Below are 23,712 nucleotides of genomic sequence, written 5' to 3' on the forward strand. Positions count from 1 at the left end.
ATTTTTTTTAGTACAAAACCCTTTGTATGCACCTGTGTGTGTGTGTGTGTGTATGTGTGTGTGCACGCGCACGTGTGCAGTTGTATGTGTGTGTGCGTGCACATGTGCGAGTTTGTGCTGGAATGATTTATGGTAAAACATCTAAGACGCAGCCTATCAACATCCACCTATTAGTAACAGTAAAACAATGCCATAAAAAAAAAAGTGGAAGAGCGAGAGAAAAAAAAAGTTCTAGTAGTGCTATTACTAATTTAAAAAGAAACACTATGCACATTAGCAACGCTGAGATCTTAAAAAAAACAAAAAAAAACAATGATTTTTGACTGTTTTTTTTCCTACTTAACATGTTTTGTTATTTGTTAATTCTTCATAACACCGCCAAATGTTTGCTTCATTTCCGTGGAAACAGCAGGTTAAGACTCGGGGGGGGGGGGGGGGGGAATACTTTGAAACGCTCCTCTACACGTCGTCGGCCGGCAGGTCGGGGATGCTGGTCTTCGCTCGCGTGAAGAACGCCATCTTCTCTCTGAAAACACACGGGAAGCCGTCAGACCAATGAGACGCTGCCGTCCTCATGAGCTCATGTGCAACACCCACGGCAAAAAAATGGGTGCTGTTCTTTCTCATATAAAAAAAATGAAGAAGAAAGGTTTGTGCATCACCTGAGGAAAAACAACTTCAGGCGGGAACAAGTCACCGTAGGTATAATAAAAAGCCTTTATTATAACATGGCTTATACACTCTAAAAAGCTTTTTATTTTAACTTAAGGTGACTTGTTCCTGCCTGAAGTTGTTTCTCCTCATGTCATTTTAATTTTTGTTTGACACAGGGTTCCCACCATGGCCCTGATGTTAAATTCCATGACTTTCCCACATAGCTAAGTCATAGCGCTTCGATGAAATATTTTTACTTTCTGGTTTGTTAATGTTGTTTTCAGATCAGGAAAGTTCTAAAGTGGTAACAAGTCAGGTTTCCCCTACAGTTGGACTGCTGTGCCCGAGAAAAACAGCTGAAAACCAACATCTAATGCAACAAATGTGTGAAACAAGGTGTAAAATACAGTCCTGTATATTCCTGTACGGTAACGCATTTGTAATAATTTTCCCAGATCATTTATCAAATTCCTTCCACTGACTTTCCCCGTCTGGAATACATATATTCCAGAAACTCTCTGACCAGAGGGAAACCTGCTGAAAGTATCTGAGTATTTCAGTGTTTCTTTAGTTGGTTTCTCTTTTTGTTCAGTAAATTTGATTAGATTTTGAGTAAAACTGAACAGAGCTAGCAGTACTTGCATTCACATGACATCTACAGGTATTTAGCTGATTGCTCTCATCCAGTGAGACTTAAAATAACGAGTCAACTTGAGTCTAATCTTTCAGCGGCGTCTCCGCCTCTGAGCAGAACCTGAACCAGCTGTTCCCCCCCCACCTGAAGGTCTGGATCTCGGGGACTTCCTTGCGGCTCTGGCCCCGGATCTTGTGGACGTCCTTGGCCGCCGCCCTCATCATCTTCTCCACCCGCTGCTCCTGGAGCTGCTCCTCCCGAGTCTGAGCAGGAGGAAGAGGAGGAGCAGAGAGACCCGAGCTTCAGCAGAGAAGCTTCCACACCCTTCTAAACTTCAGTCTCTTTGTGGGCTGATCATTTTTATCACTTTACACCTGATCCATTTTGTGTTTAGATCACGTCAGCTTGTTAGACACTAGATTATATATTGACTTTGCTAAGGTAACGTTTTGTTAAAGTTAAAATCCACCCTCAGATTCTCGTACAGTGCTAGATCATCAATCTGTGATGTTCAATAAATTCCAGCAGTTATCACTTTCCCTCAACCTGCCTCATCTCCTAGAGCAAAATACGTTTTTTCAGTCCAGAAAAAGAAGAGAAGAGTGGAGAGAGAAATTGGTATCTCTGTGGGACTAAAACAGAAAAGCCCTTACTCTTCAATTCTGAAGGACTGACACCAAAACCTGACGTTTACCGCTGATGTTTCAGATCGCTGAAAAATGTTCTGCTATCAAACTCCATTGTAGCTGCTGGAAATATCTGGATGTGACGGCACAGTGTCGAGGTTTGGCCAGATATCCACAGGAAAAAGAAAAATACACCAAAATGGACGCAGACATTACACCACATCCCCGATAGCTATGTCTTTTAACAGTATTAAAGTGTTTTAGGGTGGATTTCTCCCTCAAGGTTAACTGAGCTGACTCTTCTCAAGCTACAACTCAGAGTGTTTTGGAGTAGAGACTAGGGCTAAAGACAAGACAGTTTACTGAGTCACAGTAACAAATCCACCCTGTCAGACTATTCACCTTCAGCCGTAACACTACTGTACAGATTCACAGCCACAATTTCCATCTTTCCATCTCTTCCTGGCCCAGTTGTTATATACTGTATGTAGCCGCTATTAATGAACGGGCAATTCTGCAAAACCTTGACAGATATTCGTTCATCCGGTCACCTGTTTCTCGGCCTGCTTGAGGAGGAGGCGGAAGCGTTCGTCCTCCTGCACCCAGGCGGGCAGCTCCCTCTGGCCCTGCTGCCTCGCCTTCTCCAGCTGCTCCTTGAGCTCCCGCAGCACCCGCAGCTCCTGGGCCAGCCGGGCCTGCCGCGTCCGGGACACCTGCAGGTCCAGCTCCAGGTCCAGAGACGTCCGCAGCAGACCGTCCAGCCCTTTGACTGGCACCGGGGGCTGGGGGGGAGGGGGACGGGGGAAGAGGAAAGACAGGGTTAGTGCTATATACACACACACACACACACAGTCCAGGGAGGTTCACAGCAGACCCTCTGGTGCAGGAAGAGGAGTAGAGTCAGGGTTAGTGTGAGTAAACTCCTCAAAAACACAAAGAAAGCAAAAAAAAAAAAAAAAGCAGGGGAGCAAGACCTTATTTTTTTGTGCAATTCCATGTGTGTATGTGTGTGCATGCATGAGAGTGTGCATGTGCATATACATCCACACAAACACACATGCACGTACACTCCTTATCTGTCTTGCCAGCTGAATACGAATCTGGCAAAACACTTTGTCTTTTACATTCACTCTTTCCCAATAAATCCACTCTAAATTTTCACTTTTGTGCCCAAGCAATATGTTCCCCAACTCTCTTCTCCCACCAGCATGTTTGTTTGTTTTTTTTTTTTATAAATGCACATTAGATAGAAAAAATGATTCAAATCACACAAACAACAAACACTAAAAATCGAAAATATACTCTATTAATACAGACTGAAAAACATAAACACGACATATCAGACCTGAGACAAGCGGCATTTGCAAATAACTGTTTGCATTTGTTTTAATCTGCATGGAGTACCAGATGGGTGGAGTTTACTGCATAGGATGCTACCAAACCATACATACACACACACATACACACACACACATACATACATACATACAGGGAGTCCTAGAAAATTTAGACCACTGCACTAAAGTATCTGAAAGTCAACTGAGGATAGTTTTCTATGAATCACAACTTACATGGAACTATTTGAACTGTCCCGATTCAGTAAAAGCCGCCCATCTGGTACTCCAAACTCGAAATACTATGTCACCCACATCTGATGCATGGGGAAATGTATGTGTGTGTGTGTGTGTGTGTGTTACCTGATTAAAAGAGTATCTAAACCCCAAATCGTGACATCACTTGGCACCACAGATCAGCCAATAGCAGATGGCCATTTCAGTACCACGCGTTTTACCATTAGATGTCAGGCTTTACACAGATTTTGGTTTTAGTTACTCTACTTTAAGTTTGTGTTCGTGTGATTTCCCCACTCTTGTCGCTACTCTACAGATCCCCAGGAGGGACACTAAGGTGGAGCTGGCTGCCTGTCACTAAATTAATAGAGGCTGGCAAATGTCAGAGCGCATTAAACATTCAGACGGCCATTAAATATTAAGAGTTACTTTTACTGAGACTCGTCACACGGCTTAAGCTTAAAAAAAAAAAAAAAAAAAATGCAAATAGCCTCTCTTTCTCTCTCTCTGTGTCAAGAGAATGGAGAGAATACCTAATGTGGTCGGTGAATTCTGATTTTGATTTCACTATTAAACTGTCAGGAACTGAAGAGGCAAGAGGCGACTGAACGGAGATTGGTCAGAGACAGAAAATGAGTCTTTTGCGAGGGAGAGAGGGAGAGAGAGAGAGAGAGAGAGAGAGAGAGAGAGAGAGAGAGAGAGAGAGAGAGAGAGATAGGAGTCAAATCAAAGAGGCTATAACAAAACCAAAATGCTGGAGTCAGATATCCTGGATCTTGTACAGCTGGATTTTAGCGTTCAGCTTCCTCTTCATCAGCCAAAAACCACAAAACAGTTTTGCCTTGTTCCAGACTGGGATTTCCACCATTTGAAAAAAAGTGACACCTACTCTATTTTGAAACTCTTTGCCTAGCAAATATTATCAGGGTTTTTCCTGGTCTGAAATGGGCTTTTGCCGTTGCCTGGCAGGATGACGCCATATGCTGATTTGCATATTGGTGTCATCAGCCGCACCGATTTCAGGTTGTCTGAAGTTTCACCAAAGTAAATCGAAGACTTTTCAAGACCTCATTTTTTAAAAAAGACAGAGAGCAGGAGACAGTGTGGAGTGTTTTCTACCTTCTTCATGCGCATGCTGCGTCTCTCGGAGGCGTTTCTGACAAACGGCGACTTCTTGGAGAGCGTGGAGCTGTCGCTGTCGCTGCGGTTGATCTGAAAAGACAAAAGTAATGTCAAGGCTCCGCTCGCCGTCTGTCACATCAACGGTGAACAGAGCCCACTGTACATCTGACTGCTGCTTCTCTTGGGAGGAAAAATGACGATGATGTCAAAGGTCTGTCCATCTATGTCTGATGTGATATTTTGAGGTTGTGGGAGTAAAAAAAAAGAATTTCTCCTGGAAGCTTTCGTTCAAAATGAGGTTTCGCAAAAAGTGTGTGTGTGTGTGTGTGTGTGTGTCCCACTTACCCTGCAGATGTACTGGCTCTGGGGTCCCGGGGAGAAGGTCTTGGAGCGGATGATGGTGTTTCCCCTGACGAAGGGGTTCTGCTGCGGGACGTCCGGACGGCGCTCCTTGGGCCGAACCACGGAGCAGTGGTGAGGCAACAAACCGTCCATACTGGTCTCCTTGTTCACCTGGACACAGGACACACAGTGATTAGAAGAAGAAGAAGAAGAAGAAGAAGAAGAAGAAGAGAAAAAGGAAGAAGGACAGAAAGAGAATGACAAAAAGAGCAAGGAGAAGAAGGTGGAGAACAACAAGAGGGAGAGGAATACGAGGGAAAAGAGGAAGTAGGAGGAGGAGAAACAGAAGAAAACAGAAGAAGAAAAAAAGGAGGAGGAGGAGGGTAAGGAGACTGTTGAACGTCGGCGCAAAATGGCGGCTGTAGAAAGAAGCCCTCGCTCTTTGATTCTGAGGGACTGACACCAAAACCTGACGTTTACCGCTGATGTTTTACATCCTGAAACATTTTCTGATATCAAACTCCACTGTAGCTGCTGGAAATATCTGGACGGAAGTTTCATCAACTTAAATTTAAGACTTTTAAGACCCTTTTACTTCCAGTTAGAATGAAATATAAGGCCAATTTCACATTTGAAAAAAACGTGACAATGAAAACAACTGTAGACCAATCAGAATATAGTCCGCATGACCAAAATAATTTCTCAACGGAAAAGAAAAATGGTGCAACAAGAAACCACAACATTTTTAAGACCTCTGAAGCTGAATTTAAGACTTCAAACACAATATTTACAGTATAGATAATATAATTTAAGACATTTTGAGACTTTTTCAGGATCTGCACACACTCTGATCGCATCATCTATGATTGGCCAGTTATCCACAGGAATAAGAAAAATACACCAAACAACAAAATGGACCCAGTGCGAGTCACTATTAGCTGTTTTTTAGCAGTGTTACAGTGTTTTCAGGCAGATTTTTCCTTAAAGTGTGATAGAGGCGGTGAGCATCAATGGGACGAACACTGAAGAGTTGAGTTACCCTTTCTGTAATGGCTCCTGTTGGAGCGGGTTTGGTCACCTCCTCCTTCTCCGCCTCTTCCTCCTCCTCCTCCGCTTCCCATTGGCTGCTGTCAGGATAAAACTCCTCCTCTGCCTCCAGAGGCCCCTCCCCCTCCACGCCGTTTCCTTCCTCGTCGTCAAACATGTCCGCCTCCAGCGGGTCTCCGTGCCTGGCAGAGGGAGAGACGGGGCGGGACAGACAGACAGAGGACAATAGAGAAGCAGTTAGAGGATGAAAGAGAGAGAGATGGGATATCCCTCTCCTCTACTACTACTGCATGTGTGTGTGTGTGTGTGTGTATGTGCATGCCACTAAAAGACTACATTACCTTCTCTGCCAGGCTCTTATTTCTTTACCCATCACTTCTCTATTATGTGTGAGCAGTCTAGGGTCAAAGGAATATTTGTTACATCTATTGTCGAGGCACTGCAGCTCTGACCCTTGACCTCTTTACTATTAGTTGCTTGGGATGTTGGTGATTTAGGAAGTGAAGCTTGTTCTGCTGTTGCACACTTAAGTCAGTCAGCTAAATGCCTAAAATCTAAACAGGGAAATGTCAAACGGAGTGCAAAAGAACACACAGAATGAAAGAAAGGGACATGTGCAGGAGATTAGAGCTGCAACTAACGATTACTATCATTATCGATTAATCTATCGAATATTTTTCAGATTAAACGATTAATCATTTAGTCTATAAAATGTCAAAAATAATGACAAATGCCAATCACAAGTTAACAGAGCCAATAGTGATTTTTCTAATTGTTTACTTGGTCTGACCAGCAGCCAAAAAAACCCAAGTATTCATTTTATAATGATATGAAACGGAGAAAAGCAACAAATCTTGAAGCTGTAACCAGGAAATGTTTGGTATTTTTACGTGATAAATGACTAAAATGATTAATCGATTATCAAAATTATAATTGATTAATTTTCTGTCGATCAACTAATGGCTTCAGCACTACTGGAGATGAAAACTAGCTGGCACAACTAAAGAGATGTTAACTGACGAGTGCTGTGCCTCTGTATGAATGAACCTGTCAACGTCAAGTCGAGTATTTCACAGTAAAGTGAGAAAAGGAGAGAGAGTGGAAGAAGAAAGGAGCAGGTGGAACGGGCGACGGAGGTCTAGGCGGTCTGAATCCTTCACTCGTTTGTGAAAGAGGAGCTGGAGGACAGATGTCTTCCTGTGTGTGTGTGTGTGTGTGTGTGTGTGTGTGTGTGTGTGTGTGTTGGGGATGGGGAGGGGTCACTATAACCTGGGGACACCTGCTAATTCCCGTGGGACAGAGGAGGGAGAGGAGGAGGGCGGAGGAGAGGGGGAGGCGGCAGTTACTCAACAGAGGGGGAGGTATATCCGAAATTCAAGCAGCATCATTTTCTGTCAACCTGCTGGGTAGCATTCTGTGTGTGTGTGTGTGTGTGTGTGTGTGGGTGTGTGTGTGTGTGTGTACATTCTACAGGGAAGAATAGAAAGGGGGAGAGCCTATGCAATCGCTCCGCTGGTACCGGAAGTAAACTTATCCACTAGGTGTAAACATATGAAGTAAAATTAAAAAAAACTATGATATTCAAGAAATTAAGTGTACAAGAGTGTGTATCTATTCAGTGTTACCGGCCAGAAAACTGCATTTCCTATGGAGCAAAGCGGCAGTGTGTAGACCAATCAAATAAGTTGGCACTACATCGCAAAAGCTTCATCAAACAAGCTAGCGGTTTCCAACATTAAAAAGTTAGTTAAAGTAATGAAGTGAAGTAAAGTGAAGCCATGGCTGCTGGCGAATTTAACTAAGTTTAAAACGTAGCTAGACTGTACGCTGACTGCGTCAGAGAGAGAAACGCGATATGACGAACTAACATGTGACTAAATTTGTAATTTGTTAGACACAATTTCTAAAATACAATATAATAAAATAGAGTTTACATTTTAATTGAAAAATAACTTAAATAACATAACAACATTGTGATTCAACGTAAAATCTGGAAATTCATGGTGAGACAATTAGCTAATTAGACTATTAGCTGTGGAAAGAAAAGTCTACAGCGGGTCTGAAGGGGGAATTTCTTTCAGAGTTCAAAGTCTCTACAGTTGAACAGGGGAGGAGAAGAGGAGACAGAGGTGGAAACCAGGTGGTGACAAAAGATGAGACGAGCAAGGGGAAGAAAAAATGAGAGGGGAGAAAGAGGGAAAGAGGAAGAGGAATACAAAGAGGAGACTCACCACTCGTCCTCGGCAGCTCCTTCTAGACTCGCTCTGACTCTCTCGCTGCTGGAAACAGTCTGGAACACAGAAAACACAACAGGGAAATACATCAGTGTTTCCCATATAATGTTAATTAACGTTCATTTCGGTTGCTGTGACGCGCTAAGCTGCTGTTCAAACTAGGGCTGAACGATTTTGAAAAAATATCTAATTGCGATTATTTTGACCGATATTGCAATTGCGATATGATTTGCGATATTAGAGGGAATGATCATTTTTACATCATTATTCTCATTTTCATTGAAAAACGTATTAAAATGATTATGGTGTGATCTTTGCGGGGATCTGTACCAAACAAAGATGTTTTCTTAAGTCTGTAGAATATGATGTGTAGGCCAGGACATCTCTGCAGCACGACAATATTTAATTTCAAATGATGTTTTGACACACATTTTGCCTTTAACAAATATTGCACCTCCTGCGATTTGAAAATTGCAGTAGGCCATATTGCGATTTCGATAAAATTTCGATTAACTGTTCAGCCCCAGTTCAAACCCGGAGTTTCTTGTCAATGTAATTTTCAAGAAGAAACCGGACGAGACGTCTTCTGCGCTGTGCATCATTTCTTAGTGAACAGGCAAGTTGATTCTGAATTTCTCCGATTTAATTCCTCTGCAGCCAAAGCATTTATCAGAGGAGAATAACAACACTGTTTGGCTGCTGCCCACACCGGCCAAAACAAAACAACACATTTATCAGCCTCAACCAAAATGGCAGGTGGCAACTGCTGCAACTCAATTAATCATCAAGAAGTCAGCTGGGTGATTTCTGCTCACTGACCTACAGGTGGGCTTTGGTAGTTTTGCTCTAATAGCCTCTAAATCCAATCTGTCCGACTGTTCACACCCGCCTAGCTTGTTGCTTGCTGCGTTACAGAAAATAATGAGAACGACCGGCGACTGGTGTGAACAAATGAATAAGATTAACTTCTAACGTAAAAACAAGGCTCAGTGTTTGCTTGGAGGAATGCGAGGAATGTGCTTTTATGCATGTACTACTCGTTATCTCCATCCTATTCCCTCGACCCACATTGTTTGTGTGGGAAACTCCCGCACACAAATCAGTTGTCCATACACTTACTGACTGCTCAAGACATGTGAAATCAGTGTGGGAATATTCTGTGCAGGCAGTAACGTTTTTGTACTCTGCCCGTCTGTTCAGCCCAAAACAATCATTCTATTTTACTGAAATAATTTCAACATTTACAAAATACTCATCCGCACAATCCAGCGGAGGGAAAAGCTTTCATTCAATTACTTTTTAACAACGCAGTTCCCAGTAAAAATCTGCACAAGCAGACAATAGATGGAGAACAAAAGAATACATTTTTTGTGTTACTCTAGGCTAATAAATGGGATAAAACTGCCTCAACAATAATGAGCAGCAGCAAGAGCACAGGTCTACCAAGTTGTTGCCGAGCCTTTTATTGTTTTTTATTTTTAATTAGTATTATTGTATATTTCATGTATGTGTGTATGTATATATGGATCTGAACAAACTCTCCCCTCCGTACCCTGTCCGGCTTGGCGGCTGCCTCGCCGTCTTTGTCCTTGTTGTTGATCTCGGGCATGTAGGCGTGGCTCAGCAGGTTGTACCACTTGGTGCATCTCTCCTCCGAACAGTTCACATCAGCCAGGCTGATCTGGGCTCCCGCCTGGGGAGGGGGGGGGGGGGGGGGGGGGGGAGGAGAGGAGGAGGGCAGAGAGGAGGCCGGGAACTTGTCAGCAGTAAGTAAATATCACGTCATTCACCTGAGACATAAGTTTCATAATTTTGGAGCCTACGGTCATCGTTAGCAGACAGGACAACGAAACAAAGTAGCCGACTTGATTGTTATTTGGGGAAACGCCTCCATTTTGTCAAAACTCTAAATCTAAACCAAATCTGTTCAGGAAAAGAAAACTGATGTGACTTCTTTTGCTACTGTTACTCCACCACGCGTGTCTTTTTGACATCACCATGAGTTCATATTAGTATGAGATGTAGCTTACATCCTAGATTAGATAAGAACTGTCATCCAAACAAAAAAATCAGACATGAGCAGCAATTCAGAATTGAGCACAAAGGCCTGCAGTGTGAATGTAAAACAAAAGTCACAAATAGTTTTTTGCAGTCATGCTTTTGTTCCTTGTAGCCCACGATATTGGTCACATTTTGGGCTTCAACTAATCAACTAACTTCAACTAATCCCTATCCCAATCAAAGGCCATATTAGTCCATGCCCTGTTGCCTCCAAACATGAACCACACATCATCGCCCTCACAGACTTTATTTTCTTGCTGACTGCTTACTGCTAATATTCTTGGTACTGCGCATAAAATTCGATTTATGACACGCTCACAGAACAAAGAACAAATAAAAAGAAAACTAAAATAAACAATGGACCCATAAACGCAAAACAAACACACGCAGACAAATCCAAACACCTCTTCAGATCTCGGCCTGGAGTCTATTTACCGTCGGCTGAAAGATCAAACAACAAAGCAACAGTCGTACGCGAGCGAACCCAAGAGCCTCTGAAGCCCCGATTAATATCCTGCTGCTGGGACAATATGGCTGAACAATCAGAGGCTCACATCACATTATAAACACTTACACACACTCTGCCTGAGACGACTGGAAACACCAGACGACTGATTACACTACCGCCCCGATGATGAATACGCACTTTGGGAAATCAATTTTACATTTGGCAAATAAGCACCAGATGGGCACCGGATGCGGAGTTTCCTTCCAAAATGAAATATCTACCAGTTTAGAATCGGGACACCTACTTTTTCAAAACCGCTGATAGTTAAAACAAACGATGACTTAACATTGGTCCTTAGATAAATTAGAATTCTTAGGCAGACTGGATCGTCTATATTTTCGACTTTTTACTAATTGTGAAAAATGAAAAATCAAATATTCAAAAAAGGAACACTGAACGATGAACTTGAGCTGAGCATTCTGGTCGATGTGGCGCGGCTCTATCTTGAATGGTTGCAAGAATGTGAGGCGTTTACTTCCAAAATATCAGTTTTAGGGGAAAAAAACTGTTCATCATTCACTATCTCTAAAATAAACAAGTGTGTACAAGTTTCCTACATTTCTTTTACATGTACCATCATTTTAATTTTGTACCATCCATGATTTTCTAACACTCGGTGTAACTGTTTTGTCAAATGTTTATCTCAATTTGGAACAAAATTCTTCATATGTTGATGGACGGGCACAAGGAAATCTTGTTGGAAGGGTGTGCAGAAAAACAAACAACCCAAAAACAAACACAAAAACAAACCCAGACAAACACCACATGCAGCAGGAAGAAGACAGAGCGGCACTAACCAGACAGTCCTCCCGGCCCGACTTGCCGGTGTTGCAGACGTCGAGCCTCAGGGTCTTCTGCCGCAGTGCGTTGTGGGATATCTGCAGGCCGAACACCTCGTTGACCTCCACAGTGTCGTGAGGCAGGGAGCCGCGGGTCCGGAACAGGCAGCGGGTCGCCTCCGAGCAGGGCAGCACCACCAGCCGCAGGTACCTGCAGCGGCCGAGAAGACACCGTTTACCCAGCGAATGAGGCTCCGCCGTCAGCTTCAAACACGCGTGACGCTCCGCCGTCAGCTTCAAACACGCGTGACGCTTCACTGTCAGCTTCAAACACGCGTGATGCTTCACCGTCAGCTTCAAACACGCGTGATGCTTCACCGTCAGCTTCAAACACGCCTGACGCTTTATTATGTGGGTGTTGGAAGCCGTGTTGAAATGTTTTAGCATATATCAACCGTACAAAACACACACACACACACGCATGCACTGAATACACATTTGCGGTGAAATTGGTTTCCTTCCAACCAGTGATGTAGTGGAGAGTAAAGCCAGTTAACCTCAGTCTATCACACTTTCTATTCCCACAACAATGTTTGCCCGGCATAAACACAAATCTTTATGACATAAATTCATAGTATACATCATAGTAAGTAGTGTCAAATTGAAGTAAGGTTTAACAAATGAACGCTTATCTGAAAATATAATTGATTTTTGTTTATATTGGCTGTTGTGATGCCTTATGATGATGAGGTCACAGTGTTTCCAGCGTTTTATTTACCGCTCCATCACTGCTTCCAACTCACACACACACACACACACACACACTGTGAACTAGGTTACAAATGGACAACACTGAGAAACATTAAGTACACAAATGCACAACATTGACACAGACACAGAGGCGTGCAGAAGAGACACATCTGCCTAAACAAACAGTGTCTGCACAGCCACAGCAAGTCGCAGGCGTACAGGAGGACGACAAACATGACAGCTGGAGGATAAAGTCAACACAATAAACTGTGTGTTCACCTCTCTCTCTCTCTCACACACACACACACACACACACACCTAAACAGCGAGGATGGACAGTCTCTCTGTATAAACTTGGATTTTCTTGCCTTGTTTTGTGATCAAATGTAAAGCAGAGTGACATTCATCTGTGGAGCTCTTAAGATAAATTAATTAAAATTTTAAAAACATTTAACCTAGTTTAATGATGTACTATTTAACCCTTATGTAAATATGTAAAGTATTTCAGATGGTTTACGTCTTCTGCAATTTGTGCATAACAATAAACAAACAAATACATTTTAGCATTTAATATGCACTTATGTATATTTTTGGGTAGTATTCTCCTCTGTGTTTAAGTTTTGATGTCTAGTTTCTGTTGCCCAATTCATCTGTGTCTCAATCATCTTGATTTTTTCCTGTCTTTTTCTTTTGGGGTGAGATATAGATTTATATAAGCTCCTTTTTTTTTGTTCTTTTTTTAAACTTACACCTAAAATATATTCACCGAACACATGAAATCTCAAACACAGACACAAGAAGTACACTGGCAGGAAGTACTGTATATGAATCGGCGGCGTACATTTTCTGCTCAGCCGGCAGACAGAGGGCGCTGCAGTTGGACAGCTGCATGACGTAGACGGTGAAGCGCTGGTCTCGGGGCTCGTAGCGGAGGCCGAGCTGGACCTGGGAGCAGCACGGCCTCTCCTCATAGGGGCCCAGGAGGAGCTCTGGAGGGTGGCCCGGCCTGAGGACACACACACACACACACACAATAATCATGTATGCTGAGACCGACCCCGAGTCCTGATATGTTTATTTCCCTAATGCTGCATTTACGTCACATGGGTAAGACAGTAGATTTGAGTTTCCTAATTGAAACCATACAAACTACTGTTCATCTCAGCTTTCAGGTGGTAGATACTACCTGGAAACTCTGGGTTTGGTGATGAACTCTGATATCTCCAGCTTAATGAATTCTGACTCAACCAACAAGGAAATATCTGCAGTCAAGTGTAGGGAAACATATTTTCATTTCAAATAAAACGACCAGAAGTGGCGATTTTCATCACGTAAGTCATTTTCTGTTCCCAACTCTTAAGATGACATGAGAGGACACAACTACTTGCTGTATTTTTCTTTTTTGGTTGAGATTGCAATGTTTGGTTTGCTGTAAAACAAACATATACACATATCCCTCACCAAGGATGTATATTAAGTTTGAAATGCTCATCACAAGCAACTAAACTTCAATCATGGCGTTTGACAGCTTCAAGCGAGTTCAAACTTGTGAACATTTCCAAGTCATTGCTTTCAATCTTCAAGTCATTCCGACGGTTATTCCCACATGACATGAATGCAGCATCGGACCAGGAGTGAAATGAACCTGGAATGAAACTCCCCCCGCCCCCCCCCCCGTCCTCCTCCCATCCCGCTACACAAAAAAACAACGTAGGCGAAACCCTTCCTACCTGCGCTCCGACGGCTCGTACACTCCGCTGTCGCCGGCCACCGATTCGTCGGACACCGCCGAGGTCACGCCCATCTTCTTCGGCCCCGCCCCCGACCCGCGCAGCTGGGGGGCCGAGTCTGAAGACGAGAAGAGTGTGAGTGTGTGCCAAAAATCTCAGCAGCTGGCGAAGTAATCGTTGAGTCACTGGCACTGATCGACAATCCTATTAACTTCTCACAGATGCATTATGGTCATTTTGTGTGATGGGTAGGGATGGGACAGTAACCGGTATTACTATATATCGCGGTAAAAAACAATAACGGTTATGAAACTGTAATTTTTATTACTGTGACCAACGTGATAACCACTGACTTAAATGACAAACTCAAAAAGTCAATATTTTACATAAATATGTTACATATGTTCTACAGTCTTACATTTAAAAAAAAGAGAAATGTCTTGTGATTGATATGATAAATTAGTTTTTAAGTCATTGAAGCATATTACAGTACTGTTTTTGTAAGTTTTCATCTTATTAATAATTATCAGGATAACGTATAAAAAAAATATAATAAAAAATATCGTATATCGAGATAATTCTGGCCAAGATAATCGTACTATGAAATTTTCATATCAGCACAGGCCTAGTGATGAGGCAGTAAAAATGTTACTTATTGCACAGTACGCGTATCTTGGCTTTTGTAAAACACTTCCAGCGGCTCTACAAAGGCAGACTGGGGGAGTCTCTCCTCTTGGTCTTCCCAATGAGGACCGATTCTCCTGTTTCTGGACTCGAAGGCCTGTCTGCCTTCCTAGTGCCTGATATAGTGTTCAGCCCTGGAAGGAGGGATAGAGAGTGAGCAGGAGTGTTGGAGAAACCAGACACCACGTCAACCTTTCACCCCCCCGTCCACAATGGGAACCTGGGTCAGGTTCCACGGCTGGAGTGGGCTCAGTTCACTTTAATTCAATTCACCCCAATTTATTTAAACTCACCTCCATTCGATTCACTTTGAAACCTTCATCTAAAGCGACTAAGGCCAAGCTAATTTACAGGACAGTTAGGAGATAATAACAAAACAATAGGGATGGGACGATATCCTTATCTCATGATATGATTAGATACGCAATATGGGGTTCACGATTCGATACAACCACGATACGATGTAATAAATTAAAGTTCAATGACATCAAAGCCTGACTGTGCAGAATTTATTGTTGTTGTTGTTTATTTCTGAGCCACAAATCTTTCTAGCAATGGCATTGGCTCGCTAGAATGTAAACAACAATTTAAAAATGTCATTCCAAAGTGTAAATAATATAAACCTTTTTATTCAGGAAGGCTTTTTCGTGTTAACTTTTGTTAGCGATCTCTTTTTTTCTTTGTTTTCATTTTTTATGTTTTTAACTCTGTAGCACTTTGAGATTCACTATGAATGAAAAGTGCTATACAAATAAAATGCATTATTATTATTATTTAATTTGGATGGAGAGCTTGTGAAACGGTGATGGTCAAGCGTCTCATTTGTGATTACTACAGCAGAATAAAATGTAACTAATATCATGATAAATTTTTCTGCCCCACGATCCGTATTGTCACATTTTTGTATTGCGATATGTTGAATTTCGATGTATCGTCCCATCCCTACAAAACAAATAAAGCATCCTAGCATAACATCATGACACATGAGGCAACACAGCGGCTGTAATCCAACACTCTTCTTCTACTCTCTTCAGCCCCCTCTCCTCTCCTTCACCACCTCCCTCTCACTGCTCCCACTAGCAATCAGGTTTCAGGCGCAATATTAAATTCCTCAGGAGGACACACACACACACACACACACACACACACACTCACACAGAGCAAGGAGGAGGATTCCTGACCCTGCTTTCCAATAAAGTCGGAGTGTGTTTGCATGTCGTCTAGTGTAACGGAGAGAGAGAGAGAGGTGTTACATCACCCGACTCTCTGCCAACTCCTCATATACTCTGCTCTCCCTCTCTCTCTCCATTTCACTCTTTCACATTCCCTCTCACTCTCTCTCTCTCCCTCCCTCCGTCTCTCTTAGGGATTAAGACAATTAATTGTTGTCACAAAGTAAAAAATCCCCCATCGGATAAGCTTAGATTGTTATAGATCACCAATCTGTGAAGTTCAGTGCATTCCAGGAGTTATTTTGTGATGAAGTGTTGTAATTTATTTTTTTGGTGAACCCACTTTCCATCAACCTGCTTTCTCTACTCCTACTTCAGTTAGTGTTCAGTTAGTCATGATTATAGCCTCCATTCTGCTTCCATATGCTTATCAGTGTGAGTCAAGTTTTTTGTCTGGATAATGCTTTTATTTTAAGTGTGTAGAACGATTTTGAAAAAATATCTAATTGCGATTATTTTGACCGATATTGCAATTGCGATATGATTTGCGATATTAGAGGGAATGATCATTTTTACATCATTATTCTCATTTTCATTGAAAAACGTATTAAAATGATTATGGTGTGATTTTTGCGGGGATCTGTACCAAACAAAGATGTTTTCTTAAGTCTGTAGAATATGATGTGTAGGCCAGGACACCTCTGCAGCACGACAATATTTCATTTAAAATGGTATTTTGACACACATTTCGCCTTTAACAAATATTGCGCCTCCTGCGATTTGAAAATTGCAGTAGGCCATATTGCGATTTCGATAAAATTTCGATTAATTGTTCAGCCCTAGTGTGGTGTGGTTTGTGTGTGGAGGGGGGGCTTGTAACATGTTTGGGCCTTACAAACATCGATATTTGATCGTTAACTCGAGCGCAAAACTATTTTTTTGAGAATGCGCGCCTCTACTTTCGACACCCGCCAGAGAACAGGTGTGAACTTGTTGTATTCAGCTGTGGGTTACACATGTAGGTAGAGAGAGTGATAGCGATAGCATAGTAAGAACAAGAGAGCGAGAGTTTTTCCAGTCTAGAAAACGTGAATGAGATGCTTAGAAAGTTGCATTTGGTTCACAGGGAGCTTCGACTTCAGTGAATGCTGTATCATTGACTTTTGGTTCAAGTGATTTAAAATTGCTAATGTTTTTTGCTGAATATTGCAATGTACAGTATGTGGGCATTTTCTACGTACTGCAACGTCCTTCTCACCACCTGAAAAATATATACTTAAAAAATAAATAAATCCAAAAATAACATGCTAATATATAGGCTTCTTTTATGATTCATTGACCAGGGATTTTTTTTGGCTGGAACCGCTTTCCCCTCTGACCAAAATACTGCAGCCTCTTGTGTTTCTGCAGCAGTGCAATTTAAATTTTTTATATTCATATTGTGCAGCCTTAGGTTTCAGTACAGCACTGAATCTGCCACAAAGCGCCTAATGCTTATGCTGAATGCTGCTACTGTTGTGTTTATGTTGCTGTCGCAGCTTTAATGCAGTGATAATGTCTTTATTCATTGCCTGTGCTTTAATTTTTCATGCTAATTCCACGGCTGTGTGCAAGTCACACTTCCTAACTACCATGCACACACTGGTTTCATGAGGGGAAACATTTTCTAATCACATTCAGATAAGAATTTCCTGTCCTACAATGAATTGGCATTTCCACTGCAAAGGTTACGTATTAGTTTGCTGTGGATGTTCCTTCGTACCTTTGACCTCATCGCCCGGCGTGGCGTTGTGGTTCTGCTTGCCGTCCGCCTCCCCGGCTCCCCCGTGTTCCTCCTGCCGCTGCTCCTGGGAGTCCAGGCCGAGCTCCAGCTCAGCTAGCCTGCTGTGGAGCTCCAGATCCAGGGCCAGCCCACCCGGCCCCGTCTGGCCCGCGAAGGCCTCCCCGGACAGGAAAGTAGCGTCCGTGACCAGCGGCGAGCACGGCGGCGACAGAGAGGAGAGCGACGACCGCGGCGACAAGGAGTTCATGGAGCGCGGCGTCTCCGACAGTCTGAGCGCCTGGATCCTGGACGATCCCGCCTCCGCTCCTCCGCCTCCTACTCCTCCGCCCCCGCCGGCAGAGCACCCCGCGCCTCCTCCCGCCCCTCCCGCTTTGGCCTCAGCCGTCCCCGCGTCCGTCCCTCCGGACGCCGTCACCACTTCGTGCTCGTGTATGGTCGTAATAGAACTGGAGGGGCGGTAGCCTCCCGGCCCGCCCTCCTGCAGCAGGCTGTCCAGCTTGTTCTGGAAGTCCGGGTCGGCGAGCTCCGGCTGCTCCAGGTAGATGTCGGTGAAGCTGAGGGAGGAGGTGGAGCCCAGGCTGGAGGTGGTGGCCAGCGAGCCGCGGCTGGAGGTCAGAGAGCCGCGACTGCTGCCCGACGAACAGGACAGGGTGCTGGCCGACAGGCTGGAGAGGAGAAGAAGAATGAGTTTCATTCCAAAATGAGATATCCGCTAGACAGAAGTCACACTTGGTGCTCTTTTGGATTAAGAAAATGTAGTAAAGTCCTTCGGTTTACAGGCGCTCATTGGAAGCAAGAACCAAATCTGTAGAAAACTGAGATACTAGCTCTAAGATTAAAACCCTCCAGTGAGAAAAAAGTAAAATCTTGAGCTGTATGCACAAAGTCCAGGCTCTCTGAATCCAGTAAGGAGGGAAAAAGCCTTTATTATCATGACTTAAAGCCAACGTGTTTCGAGGCAAACTGTCCTGAAGCTAAAGAGTTTACCTTCTCCTCACTGGAGGTTTTCAATCTTAGAGCTAGTATCTCAGTTTTCCTGAAACATCCACTATTTTTAAAAATAAATAAATACACCTACTTGTACACAATTATTGTTGGCATGAAAGCATGTTATGAGTTGCTATTGCAGCTATGAGTCATAAAGACTGTTGCATACAAAATAGCTGTTTTTGAGGAGAGAATCATTTGTGTTTCTGAAATATTGACTGATGAATATAATAAAAAAAAAAAATCCAAAAGGAATTAACAGCAATTTGGAATGAAACCCTTTATACATCGCCTAGGCACTGTAGCTTTAACCCCTGCACCTATTATTATTGGTTGCTTGTACACAGTAAAAAAAGAGAGGAAAAACTAAAATAATAAGTGCTTTGAGGAAACGCTTAGGGATTCACCAAATTGCAACCACAGGGAACCCAGGAAGGCTCCTTGAAAAAACCTCTTTATGAAAGATGAACCTTCTTCAAAGAAGCCTTCAGATATATTTTCTAATAACGAAACCCAAAGGTATTTATTGGCTCCCTTTAGATCTCGGAAGAATGAGCCCTTAGTTTTATAAGTGCCATGTAGGTGATCTAACAATTTGAGTTTATTCTACTGTTGCACTCATTACAAGTCACTTTGGATAGGAATGTTAGCTTAATGTAATGTAATGAAAGGACAGGAGAGAAGGGGATTGGGAGAATGAAAGGAACGGGAGGTTATATGACAGTTCATCAATTTTATAGCCGTCGTTAACAGAATATTTTACTACATCGTTATGAAGTTATGAGTTCACTGAAAGAGAAGGACAAAGAAGAGAAGAGAGAGCGGAGGAGGTTTGGGAGGAGAGAGCGGAGGGTTCGGGAGAAGACAGGGAAAGAGAGATTAAGGCAGAAAAAGAAGAAAAACAAAGAGAAGAAATCAATATAGTTGACAGAGCGAGGAGCGAACTGCAGGCAGACTCTCTCATGTCTTCAACACACGTTTAGGCGCCGAGAACCATGTTTCCTACTCTGCTCTCCTCTCCCCTTTTCCTTTCCTATCCTCTCCTCTCTTTCTCTCTCCTTCCCCATCCTTTCTCCTCTTCTATCCCTCTCCAATGATCTACCTTTCTTCCCCACTCCCTATCTTCTCCTCTCCCTTTCCCAGGGTTCCTACACAAGTCTGGAAATGTATGACTAAAGAATTTCTCGAAAAGTTTAGAAATTGCACAAAAGCTTAAAAAAAAACATTGTTGTACCCTACCGATGTCTTAGGCACATGTAAAAGAATCCATAAAGCGAAGATGCTTTCAAAAATACTTGAATGAAAAGTTTCTAAATATCAAAAAATGTACTATAAAGAGCAATCTGCTGACACACTAATGCAGAAAACAAATAAATAAACATCTAAGACTAAATTTATATAAAAAAGACTTTTGCACAGTACTGTACAACTACATGTTTTCTGTGGTTTTAGACTCATGTCACATATATTATAAGATATTTTTTGCATGTATAGAGTGAAATGGCACAGTTAAGGGCAAGATGACTATCGGCATAAATCATACTGAACACCCGTCAAAATCTTCGAATCAAGTCAAGGTTTAATCAGTTATGGCCTGGAAAAACAAAATAGAAACTGTGTAGGAATCCCACTTTTCTTTCCTTCCCCTCCTCTGTAACCTTCCTTCTCCCCTATGCCTCCTCCTACCCCTTTCTTCCTCTCGTTTCCTTTTCTCCTCTCCCAGCTCTCCCTCCTCTCCTCCCTCTTCATCACCTCGGCCCTCCTGTCGCCGCCTCCTCAGACTTCTCCGCGGCAAACGCTCTAATTAAAGCCGAGCGGCTCGTTAGCGCCGACACAGGGGAGTCCCTATCCGCCGGCAGGACCGTTTGATGTACATCAGCCAGGAACGCGGGATGAATTAGCCGTGATAGGAGAACAAAAACACAGAGAGAAACTAGCAGAAGGGGGGGGGGAGAGATAAGAGTGGGACAGCATTGTTCATGTCGCCTGAAACTGCTCAGATTATCGCTGTTGAACGTCTTGGAAAAAAAACGTAAGAAAAAAGGGCCGTTTCAAATCAAAGGGTCTCATAATGATTCTGAAACACGCGTGTGCCTTGCAGAGGGCTTGCGTCACCTCGTAAAATCGTTCCCGAGGATGTTATGAAAGGCGTTCTGGTTTCCGGGGGGCTGGAAATGTTACGTTTGAGGAGGACGCCGTGATTGAAATCGGAGAGAGAGCGGCTAACTAGCTGGAGATAAGAGGGGGAAAACTGCAAGAGGGGGAAGAGACTTTCATCTTCGGCAAAGTTTTTCTATCAAAAAGGTTAAATACTTAATCAGCCAAATTTCTCGGCCTCCCCTCCACTTCACTTCAAAGCCCCCCCCCCTGCTCTCTCTTAACTGCCTGCTTTGAAACTCGTAACTAAAATCTCAGTAAATCATTCTGTGATCGGGGGCCTTGTAAGAAATTTGCAGAACCAAAGAAATGCATAATGGATGCACGCAATAATATGAAATATAAATTAAATGAACATGACTGAACTTGAACGAACATTAAACAAATATAACTTTGGTCTTCCGCAGGCTTAAAAAAAAAAAGAAGTGTAGTCTAGTCTCTCTTTCTATGGATGTATTATTATTATTCTACAGTATAGCAGCCTACAGTATATCCACCTATCAGGACAATAACCACTGAAACACACAGCCAGAAGAAAAAAAGACTCCATATTAAAATGGCTGTAAAATTCAAGTAAATGACTGAATCTCTGGTCTATCCCCTGGAGTCTCGACAGTGGTTGCCGCATACCAACCTCTTTCCCCGAGCTTAAAAAGAGTATTCCCACAGTTATCACCCTATTTATCTAAAATACACACACTTCTTCAATTATCGCTACATCGCTGAGACTAAAAGCTCCAGGAACTCTCCTTAAACGCTGAAAAAAATTCCTCTAAAGTAGCTGCAAAGATCAGAGAAATGACGTTCGGTCTGTATTGTGTAACCGTCTTCAAACGAGTCAGATCCAGGTCAAATTCCTTGTGCACCTGTCGCACTCGGTGAATAAAAGCAATTCTCATTCTGAATGTGATTTTTTTTTTTATATCTACAATACAAATTCTTCACTTGTGCTATAGTGCGTCTGTGCGGAGCGATGTAATCGGAGCTGACATGGTATTTTGCATTACATCATTGTTAAAACTGGCTCTTCTCGGGGTGCCGTGGCGGCTCAGTGGGCGAAGGTCGCTCGGTACAATGCACTTGTGATGTTGATGGTTCAAATCCTCTGATTCACAACCTCTGTCTCGTGTCACGCCCCGTCTGCCTCCTCTGTACACTGTCTAATGAAGCAGACAGTTCATGTAAATTATCTGTGGGGGGAAAAAAACGTGTGTTGTATAGCTTCTGTTCCCCTGCTGGCCAGCATGACGTGTTCAATTTCAATTATAAAATTGAGTGTGAACAGCCAGTGTCCCGACATGACCTGCTGCAAGCACGGATTGGTAGCCACATGCAGCCTGTGTGTGTGTGTGTGTGTGTGTGTGTGTGTGTTAGAGCTTCCCAGTAATGGTTAGAATTATCATCATCAATTGCTTTGCTGTGATCAGAATTATGAACAAGGCAACAGTAACCATGTTGCCCCCTCACAGCCAATCAGTAACAAATACGTCATCTTGTCTTGACCTGTAATTGTAAAGGTCATCCTCGGGCCAATCAAGGTCATTTTGAAAATGTCACAGCACAGCGGTGAGACGCATCTTTTCCCCAAGTTTCGTCAAAATCTGATCAGCGGCGTGTGAGAAATCGCGTACGGCGGACAGACAGATAGGAGTCAGTATCGAAGTTTTGGGGAACAAAATTATTTTTCTGCACGTTTTGAAGAATATAAACATCTTTCTGTTCTTTTTCAACAACAGAGGGCGCTCTAAATTAAGTGAATACTGACAAATCTGACAGATTCATTGCAGAAACTAAAATTGCGATGTACTATTTACCATATACGATTGATTGTGCAGCCCTAGTGTGTGTGTGTGGATATACATACACATATATATAAGGTACCTTTTGAGTTGAGTATGTAGTGATGTAGCCAGTCGGACCATTTCCTCCAGCTCTCTGACCAGCTTGTTCCTCTTGCAGTGCAGCCGCAACCTGCATGGACAAACACAAGGGCAAAAAAAAAAACTGAACAAACCCATAAATTAAAACCCCTCAGCTTGAAAATAAGGTCACAAAATTCCCCTTCAGTAAAATGTTTTTCAGTCAGCCAAACCCTTGCAGTCGTACGGTAAATTCAAATCCGTTTTTTTTGGTTTTTTTTAAATCATGTTCTGCCCTTTGTTGCTGTGTAAAGCACTTTGTGTCAAACCTGTCTGGCTAAAAGTGCTTCCTGAATGAACTTGACTCGACTTCAGACGCAGCAGAAACACATAAGACAGACGTGGCGAACATAATACTCCATCACCGCGCTGGCTGGAGGTGACAGCGCCTGAAAACAGCGGATACGGCGTGACAGCGGCGATATGCTGAGGCATTGTGAGCCGCCGCTTTGTGTTCATGTGACGGAGGTGTCATCTATTTGTATGTGCTTTGTTAGGAGGACACCGGTCTACTAACAGCTGTTCATATGATCCATGGTTTTAGTGGAAACAGGCCAAAGTGGGGAAGCCTTTGATCAGGTTACGGATAGCTTGTGTGTGTGTGTGTGTGTGTGTGTGTGTGTGTGTGTGTGTGTGCGTTCATGTTTAATGAGTGCTTCTTGAGTGTGTGATTGTGTTTTTGGTGTGTGTGTTTCTTGTATACGTGTCTATGTGTGTCAATGTTTCTCATGCCTGTGGGAAAGGGAGAGGGGTAGGTGTGTGTGTGTGTGTGTGTGTGTGGGTGTGTGTGTGTGTGTGTGCACGCCTGAGAATTCAATAGAAAGCGTGGAGTGTACTGTATATCAAGGTGTCAAGACTTTTCAAGACCTTTTTAATGCCAGCTAGAATTAAACATAAGACCAATTTTGGTACAGAAAGCAACTTTTGTCCTATCAAACTGATTTTTCACGAG

The 23,712-nt window shown here is 43.0% G+C and overlaps 1 protein-coding gene across 1 annotated transcript in view; it reads right to left on the reverse strand.

Annotated features, from left to right (window-relative positions):
• Nucleotides 1-290: 290 nt before the first annotated feature.
• Nucleotides 291-23,712, reverse strand: part of wwc1 (WW and C2 domain containing 1) — a 60,386-nt gene continuing 36,964 nt past the window's right edge. Inside the window, 13 exon segments of the mRNA XM_071910332.2 lie at nucleotides 291-526; nucleotides 1,433-1,551; nucleotides 2,466-2,696; nucleotides 4,605-4,697; nucleotides 4,953-5,120; nucleotides 5,989-6,178; nucleotides 8,228-8,286; nucleotides 9,783-9,923; nucleotides 11,597-11,789; nucleotides 13,170-13,334; nucleotides 14,059-14,176; nucleotides 17,677-18,362; nucleotides 22,723-22,812. Of these exon segments, the coding sequence (XP_071766433.2) occupies nucleotides 460-526; nucleotides 1,433-1,551; nucleotides 2,466-2,696; nucleotides 4,605-4,697; nucleotides 4,953-5,120; nucleotides 5,989-6,178; nucleotides 8,228-8,286; nucleotides 9,783-9,923; nucleotides 11,597-11,789; nucleotides 13,170-13,334; nucleotides 14,059-14,176; nucleotides 17,677-18,362; nucleotides 22,723-22,812 (2,320 nt within the window). The 3' untranslated portion in view covers nucleotides 291-459.

This window comes from Centroberyx gerrardi, chromosome 11 (assembly GCF_048128805.1).
Source record: "Centroberyx gerrardi isolate f3 chromosome 11, fCenGer3.hap1.cur.20231027, whole genome shotgun sequence".
Lineage (NCBI taxonomy): Eukaryota > Metazoa > Chordata > Actinopteri > Beryciformes > Berycidae > Centroberyx > Centroberyx gerrardi.